The sequence below is a fragment of the Notothenia coriiceps genome, unplaced genomic scaffold (assembly GCF_000735185.1).
Source record: "Notothenia coriiceps isolate Sejong01 unplaced genomic scaffold, NC01 NC01_scaffold00037219, whole genome shotgun sequence".
Lineage (NCBI taxonomy): Eukaryota > Metazoa > Chordata > Actinopteri > Perciformes > Nototheniidae > Notothenia > Notothenia coriiceps.
The window spans coordinates 28,286-37,110 of NW_011369920.1; the positions used below are offsets into that span (position 1 = coordinate 28,286).

The following is an 8,825-nucleotide window of genomic DNA, read 5'->3' on the forward strand; positions in this document are numbered from 1 at the left end:
GGAAAGGGAAGGAACTTGTGTTAAATATCTGGCTAAAGACTCTTACTGAACAAATACCAGTGGCATAAAGTGGCAACAAAGTAGATTTACTAGAGTCCTGTACTTAAATACAATTTTGAGGGACTTGTAGTTTACTTGAGTATTTAAATGTTTTACTACTACTACACCATAGTGTAGAGGTAAATTGTGTACTTTTAGTCCACTACATTTATTTAATACCTTTAGTTAATTTACAGATTTGGATAAATGATGTGAAATATAATCTACTGTTAAATCAGACTTTAGTTCCACCTTGAGTAATTTCACAAGCTACCCTGCAGTATACAAAGTCATTCAAACTAGCTGCACCTTTACAAGCTTTGATGACACTGTAATGATCAGTCGTTATAAAACATTTCATATTATTCTGGAATGGGCCAATCATAATGAATACTTTTACTTTTGGTACTTTAAGTATATTTTGATGTTGATTAGGGTTGCAAAATTCCGGGATTTTTCAAAGATGGAAACTTTCCATGGGAATAAACGGGAATTTATGGGAATAAACTTGGAATTTTCTAAATTGAAGGTTGACTCTTCATAGGGAACTTAAATATAGTTGGGGAAAGTATATTTTAGCATAATCTTGACTAAAACAAACAGATGCCATTCAAGTACACTTGAATATCCATGCACACTGCTTACTGCATGGCTATTGAGACCACACCCCTCCAGGCACTGTGCATTCCTCCATCACATTCACAGATGATTTCGAGAAGACCGGATCACACTTTTGAGCCCAAAGCACAAGACAAATGAAGCCACTTCTTTTCATCTAACATTTTGAATGGGACTTTGTGGGGATTTTTGGATGGGGGGAGCATTTTTGTTCATTTTTTAATGAGTGGGGTTGGGGGGGATGAGTAATATTTACTCAACATTCCTGTTTTCGTTCTTCAATGAAATAAATAATTGTTCAATAAAATAATTAAAACTTGTTCTGTTCTACTTAAAAACATTTTTTTATTTGAAATGTCATGTTTTTTGTTTAATTTTGCATCGAATATTTTCAAAATTCCCCAGCTTAACTTCCCATGGAAACTTTCCGGAAACTCCCCTTTGCAACCCTAATGCTGATACTTATCTACTTTTACTTGAGGAACATTTTGAATGCAGGAATTATACTTGTAACACACTATTCCTACACTCTGTTACTTCAAATTTGAAGTACTAGATCTGAAAACTTTTTCCACCTCTGACAAATACACATGCGCACAGAGGGAGTGAGTATGCCATTTCTTTTGGACATTTTGCAATTTCATGTTACTTGCCTCATGAGCAAAGACATAACAGGGTTTGAAGGGAAAATAGTTGAGCAGTGCTGGACTGGTAGTTATTATATTTACTTAATTACTTGTAATTGTAAAAAATGTAAGGTACTTTACTTTTGTAATTACATGTCCTGCAACTTTTACTATTCTATTCCACTACAATTCACAATTCAGAGGCAAATATTGTCCTTTTATAATGCACTACATGTATTTGATGAATTAGAATATTGAGATTGATAACCAAAATATTTGTTCATGTATTATTAAAAGGTTAAAAAATACACATACACACCTCATTAAAGTGCCGAGGCAGTTCGTCTTTTGGACAGAGAAAGCGGGATATGTGTTTCCGATACACCACCGCAATCACCACCAGAGCCACTGCCATCGCCGTGACGACAAACGTCACCACGGCTGCCACCCAAGGAGCCTCTTCATCTGCAAAAGAAGCAGAGAAACACAGCTGGGATTAGCACGTTTCTAATGATGATGTAATGTTTTGACACAAAATGCTTTTAGATCTGAAGCAGTCATTGCAGCTTCCACTCTTCTGGGAAGGCTTTCTACAACATTTTGCAGTGTGTCTGTGGACATTTTTGCCTATTCATCCAGAAGAGCATTTCTGAGGTCAGACAATGAGGTCAAGTTCTTCCACACCAAAACTCATCCAACCATGCCTTTGTGGACCTTGCTTTGTGGGGCACAGTCAGCTGGAACAGAAAGGTTCATCCCCAAACCGTTTCCACAAAGTTGGAAGCATAGAATGATTGAAAATTACTTGGTAAGATGAAGCACTAAGAATCCCCGTCACTGGTACCCAGGCCAACCCCAGAAAAACAACAATAGCATATCCCTCCTCCACCAAACTTTACAGTTGGCACGATGCAGTCAGGCAGGTAACGTTCTCCTGGCATTCGCCAAACCCAGACTGGTCCTTCAGACGGCCAGATAGAGAAGCGTGATTAGTCACTCCATAGAACACGTTTCCACTGCTCCAGAGTCCAGTGGCGGCATGCTTTACACCCCTCCATCCAACGCTTGGCATTGTGCTTGGTGATGTACAGCTTGATGCAGCTGGTCGGCCATGAAAACCCATGAAGCTCCCACAGTTCTGGTGCTGATATTAATTTTCAGAGCTGGTTTGGAACTCTGCAGTTATTGAGTCAGCAGAGCTTTGGCCACTTTTACGCACTATGCGCCTCAGCACTCTCTCCCCCCCCGTGGAATATCTAAGAAAGAAGACATTTCAGGAACTGACTTGTTGCAACGTTGGCATTCTATTGCAGTACCACGTTGGAATTCAGTGAGCTCTTTAGAACGACCCATTCTTTCACAAATGTTTGTAAAGGCCGACTGCATGGCTAGGTGCTTGATATTATACACCTGTGGCAATGGGACTGAATGAAATACCTGAAGTCAATGATGAAGAGGGGTGTCCCAATACTTTTGTCTATATAGTGTATCTGGCAAATCAGATGACTCTGGGCACAGCCGTATTGCCCTGGTTGAGATTTGAGCAATAAGCGCGTGTACATACACTTACTGTAACTGATAGCATAAAAGAAGCTATCTTTAAGTGGCAAATATGGAAGGAAACGTTTTTATTAGCCCTGTCGCCCTCTGATCCCTCTCAGTGTGCAACCTAAATGATGACGCCTAAAGGAAAACATTATTACAAATGAATGCATGCTGATCCTCCAGAACACACATATGGCCAGTCCGTCCCTGTACACTATAACTACTTGCAGTTGAATTGCGAGTATTAGTACCGGATTGACTTCAAAATATTACTTCTCACCTACAAAGCCATCAACAACCTTGCCCCCCCTACCTCAGTTAACCTCAGATGCTAACCTACTACAGCCAATCAGGACAAAGCTGCAGCCCCCCCAAGGCAGGCCAACACTCTTGAATCCTTCAAAAAATATCTCAAAACTCACTTATTCACTCTAGCTTTCAAACTCTGATCAACAGCTCCACGTTAACACTGTAGATGTAAGTATTTGATGATTTATCGCAAGTGACAACGTCATCGCAACATTCAACAATGTTACGCATATCGCACGTTTTTATGATATCGTGCAGCTGGGATGTTCTTCATATTTGCCATAGTATTGGCAAAGAGGGAAATTCAGGGATCAGACATTTTACTTTTCTACATCCTGAAGGGAGCAAGAGTTTCAGAAATGTAATGGAAATCCTTTTTCAGTCAGTAAGAACCAGAAATGTGAACCTCATGGAGGAGCTAGAAGAACAAAATATTTGATGTCGATGAGGCAGATTAAAAGATTACCAGCATTTCCCCCACTGTGTTTTTAGAAATGAATCAATCCAGTAAAGAGCGTACCGATGGTGGTGCTCTCACAAACAGCGGTGCTGGGCTGGCTGAGGTGTTTGGGCCTCCTCCTGGTGCTGACCTGGACCTGGACGCAGTACCTGGTCCAGGGCTCCAGGTTACTGAGAACCACCCGGTTCTGCAGGATGTTGCTCATGTTCTTGGTCTGTAGGAAAAGCAGAGGAGTGTTTAGGAGGGTGGAGGTGTGCAGCGGCTACAGGACACTACAGAGGTCACAGATAACCATGCTGCACTCTTATCCCCCCCCTCAGTTCACCCCATGCTCTGAATGCTATAGAAATAACTTATAATGCGTTGCTCTAGTGTGCCACATTGGAACCTTTTGAGATCTAAACAAACCCAGTGTTTCCCACAGATCTGAAATATACTTGGGGGCGTGGTGGTAACGGGGGGGGAGGGGGGGACGGTCGAGGTGACATGCCTTTGTGACGTGCAACAACATTAACATTAACTTTTCTGTTGGTCGCTTGTTAGCAGACCCTTCACGCGATGGCAGAGCGAACAGGTACATGGGCCCATAGTGATAGCCCTATAGTTTAAATCTACTACCCACAAATAAACATATGGACATGGGTTACTATTTAAAAAAAGTTGTAAATGTATTTAGGAACCTATCAATGTGATTTTAAGTGGGGGTGGACCTCAAATCCTCTAGGGGGGTCCAGGGGCATGCTCCCCCAGTAAGATTTGTTTTTACATTTTTTAGTTAAATGCATCAATCTGGTGCATTTTGAGGGGAAAATAAAGAGACTAGATCTATGGGAACACCTATGAAACAGAACTGTTTACATTTCAATAATCAAAAAATCATGGCCATAACCAATAACATACCATATCCAATATGAAAAAACACTAAAACTTGTTTATTTATTTATTTTTGGTTCATTTACAGTTGTGAGTGTGTCTGTGCTCCTGAATCAGCCTCTCCTGTCTCCCTCCTCTCCCCCTGCTCCTCTTTGAGACAGCAGCAAAGACCAGTTTTAGCTCTCAACAAGTTTTAAAAGTGTATCTTACCTTTTTTCACCTAGTTAACATTTTATTTTTTATTCGTGCATATTTTACTAATCACTACCCTCTCAAGTGGAAATATGTGTTTACATAAATGATGACCAAACCATTTGAGACCCACTGAGAACTTAGACTAAGTTAATATCTAAAGACTCAGAGTCCTTTACCTCACCTGAGCTGAATGACACACAGAGACCAATCAAGGGCTTTGATTTATGATCTGTATGACAGTGGCCATGTCGGCAGGCCACATCATGTGGACAGCCAGTCACCCTGTGTGAGGCAGGCCACATCATGTGGACAGCCAGTCACCCTGTGTGAGGCAGGCCACTTAACAGGCCAGGCCATCGGGAAACCCCCCGGTCCTCCCGATGGCCAGTCCGGGACTGGGTACAGGAGGCGTAGAGCGAGGGATCATTGTCCACAAGTTAATCGATCGCAGATGGCATCGTGGTCGCGGACGAATACAAAAAAACTCAAAACATTTTAAATAAATATCGCAAAATATACTTGGGCGGCTGTTAATATACCTGGGCGGCCCCCTAGTCTATGTGTGGGAAACCCTGAAACCACACCTAAAGAGTTCATCACACCTTTTGCCTCTGGCCGTCCTGCCAGTAGGTGATGTTGTAGGTAGCTGAGCTGTAAAGCGCTCTGAGTGAAGAGATCCTGAACACTGGATCTTGAATGATAACCTCGATGGCAGCAGCATTGGAGAGGAGAGAGACATTGGGTGAAGTGATGAAGGCTGAGGAAGAGATGGAGAAGAGTTATGACAACGATATAGCCTCCCTGGGAAAAACAAACTCACCCCTCATAACAAAAGTCACTCTAGCTCTTCTTCTATAAATTCACACTACCCCTATTATCCCTTTTCCACCTAGGCGGTTCCAGGGCCGATTTTCGTGTTTCCAATTCTGTGGCGCCGGCTCTCGGCCCCAAAAACAGTTTTAACTGCGGCACCAACACTCAAGACACCAAGAACCGGGGTCCGGGTACCTCAGAGGCTTGAGTGGAGCAACAACAACTCATGCCAAAAGCTCAAAGTTGTTGCAAAGGAGAAGCGCAGAGATCACAAAGTGGCTAGAACACTATTACAGAGCATTTGTTGAACATAATGTGTATGTTAAGTGTCTTTGAGCACTTGTAAAAGCGCCATAAAAATAGTATGTATTATTATTAATAGATTTATAAATGCTGTGCAATATTATCCAGGGATACTTGAGACATATTATTTCATATCCACCATACTTTGAATGACAACCTATTTGCTAGCATTGTGGAACAAGTATATACTTAATCAAATATTTTTTAGGGAATAATTAATATCCTATAGGTCTGCGTGGTTAATGTTCGATGACAATTAAGACCAGCACTTTTTGCTTTGTTGGCCCTATATTGGGTTGTTGATTTTTCAGAATGGCTTTGGTGGCTGGGCTAACATCATCCATGAAATATGATAGAAACTTAAACAAACAACACTATGTTGTTACATATTGTCAATTTAAAAGTTAATAATATATAATCATTGGGAATTATGCATCATGGGACATTAGGGGTTTGGAATTCAGGAAGTGGTTGGATTACTACTTTAAAGCGGCAGCTGGCATTAGGAAATGGTTAATGCTGGTCGATGAGAGGCGAAACACTGCAGCGCATTTTTGAGGGCCCAAACGGTGATACAACATAATCCATGTCATGTATGTGACGTTATTTGGTCCCAAAAATACTTTAAGCTAATTCAACTACCCAGGACGAACACTTGAATAGCCCTTTTTTAAATCATTGGTATCTTAAAATTGTAAAATGCGCTTAAAGCCAAATCAAGAGTTATTTTCCCTTGTAAATCATTTGACTTCTCAAGCCGTATTCAGTTCTCTTATTAAATCCATGCATGAATGTAATCCCTGTTATTGAGAGGGATAATCAGTGATGTACACAGTGATGTCATGACGTGGCTTTTCTCGTGCTTTTGTTGGTGGAAAAGCAAACGGGTTCTGACTTAGAAAGTTGAACTAACAGTGAAGAGAACTAGCCCCAGCTATGAGGTTGGGACTAATTTCAGTGTAAAAGGGGTATATTTAACCTGCAACCATCTCTCGTTTGCATTTCTGCCCTCCTATCCAGTATTTTATATGGACAATTAATGATAATAATCCATCGTAAAATTGTTTCTCACACGACATGTTTTGCAGATAATCTGTACTTGCTGATAAATGTTGGAATGCATCTACTCACTGTCTCTGTCCAAGGTAATGTTGTTACTTTCCACCCAGGCGGAGGTCTCTGTCCCCGACTGCGCCCGCACTCTGCCTGTATACTTTCCAAACTGATATATGACTTGTGGAATGCGGGTGAAGTCACATTCAAGGGTGGAGATATTCACACAGCTCGCTCTGTATGAATTCACTAAGCATCTGTGGACAAAATGATGTTATTATTAGTTTGTCATTGGTGATTTAAATTTCAGGTTTGATGAACCACTGCTGTGGGCGTGATACTGTGTGTGAGTTGTCATTGTGTTTCTGTGTGTAACTTCCCACAAAGCTAGCAGTATGCCTTGCTGTCAAAGAAATATCTGATCATGACCTCAACCGTTATAACCCTCACTGTCCATGACATGGACAGTCTATAGCAAGCTTACTGTTTTTAAGCCTTGATTTTGTAATGTTGGTCGCCACCATCTTTTTTTTTTCAACTCAAAGTGACATTAGTTGGTGGAGTGCTGGAAAAGACTGTTATGGCAGAATCCTTATTACAGCGTGTTTCTCGCTTATTTATTAAGGTAACACAGGTCCGAGAGGCTCCATTGCCTCTTCCGCAATTATCAGCAGATGTACCCATGTTAAGTAAATTGGCAAAGGTCAGAGGAATTCCAAGGGAGGTCTTCCTCAGATATAATACAGTTAAAGTCTAAAGTTAGTGGTTCACATCCAGCATGCATTAGCTAAGAAACGATAAGGATGTTGGTGTGTTGGTTAATGTAAGGAAAATTGTATGTGGTCATGTGCAAACATATATATAGTTTGTTAATTGGATAATTCATATCCTGCAAGACTCCTAAGGAAGTCATGAGATGATGACCTTTCTACATCATGTCCAAGTTTAGGAGACCTGACAATGTGTGTGCGTTAAAAATGGTTAGGGAACATGTTTGTGTGTCATTTAGAAAACGTATATATCTGCCCTCTGTTTCTGGTATTCGGGGGGCATTTCCACGATTGACTGCTGCGGCAGGTGATGTACTCCAAGATTATTATTGTTGTTGCGCAACTGAATAATAATTAATCTCAACGATGTTTGTGTTTTATTGACCTCTCTCTGTGTTAATATTTAAGGTTGGTGAGCCTGCCATACATTGCACTAACAACAGGCAGCCAATTTGTGACGGACAGTTTTTATGAAGTAAAACACACTTTGTATGTGACATTCATATTCACACTGTTATATCTATCTATTCTTATGCATAATTATATTTACACACTATACCCTACCCTGCTGTTTATATATCTTATTTATTTTCAGTTTTAGCATGCAGGACATCATTAACTTTTAGGCTGGGACAGGAATTGTACACACCTTCGATAAAATGCACGGTCTACTTCTTTATTTATTTATTTATTTGTGTAATGTATGTCAGTTTATATTTCAAAATGTTGTTCTATGCTAGTTTTTATCTTATATGTTTGTCTGAATGTATAGTTTCTTAATACTTAGGCGGGAAAATCTGTCCTTAAGAATGTCATTGTACAGTGCAACTGCCTGTTACAGTAGAGAGACAATACATACCTTGAATATTGAAAGGGTTAAAACACCACAAGGTTGGTAGCAGAGCCTTGCGGAGAAAACAGCGAGCTAGTTTGGGATTTATGGTTACGTCCCCTGCTGGCTTGCGGCGCTATACAGCAGTCATCTGTTTGTGCGTTGACAGTCAGCGGTAAACAAGGTCAAAGGTGAAATAATTGTAACTTTGAGCGCAACCCTTGGCGACAAGTGCGACGCTGAGGGTAGTGCACCGCTCTCTCCAGAGAAACACAACGACATCATCAGTGCTGACTGAGGCCCCGGCCCCACGAGGACGAAAACGGTCGTTTGCGTTACTGTTTAGTGTCATATAGACTGTTCGGCCACACGAGGACGACCGAATATGA

The 8,825-nt window shown here is 41.0% G+C and overlaps 1 protein-coding gene across 1 annotated transcript in view; it reads right to left on the reverse strand.

The window, feature by feature from the left end:
• The window catches only part of LOC104964376 (interleukin-10 receptor subunit beta-like), a gene marked incomplete at its 5' end in the record, with an annotated part of 7,877 nt that extends 769 nt beyond the window's left edge, over positions 1-7,108 (reverse strand). The window contains 4 exon segments of the mRNA XM_010793129.1: positions 1,603-1,748; positions 3,658-3,811; positions 5,268-5,422; positions 6,913-7,108. Of these exon segments, the coding sequence (XP_010791431.1) occupies positions 1,603-1,748; positions 3,658-3,811; positions 5,268-5,422; positions 6,913-7,108 (651 nt within the window).
• Between the last annotated feature and the right edge of the window lie 1,717 nt (positions 7,109-8,825).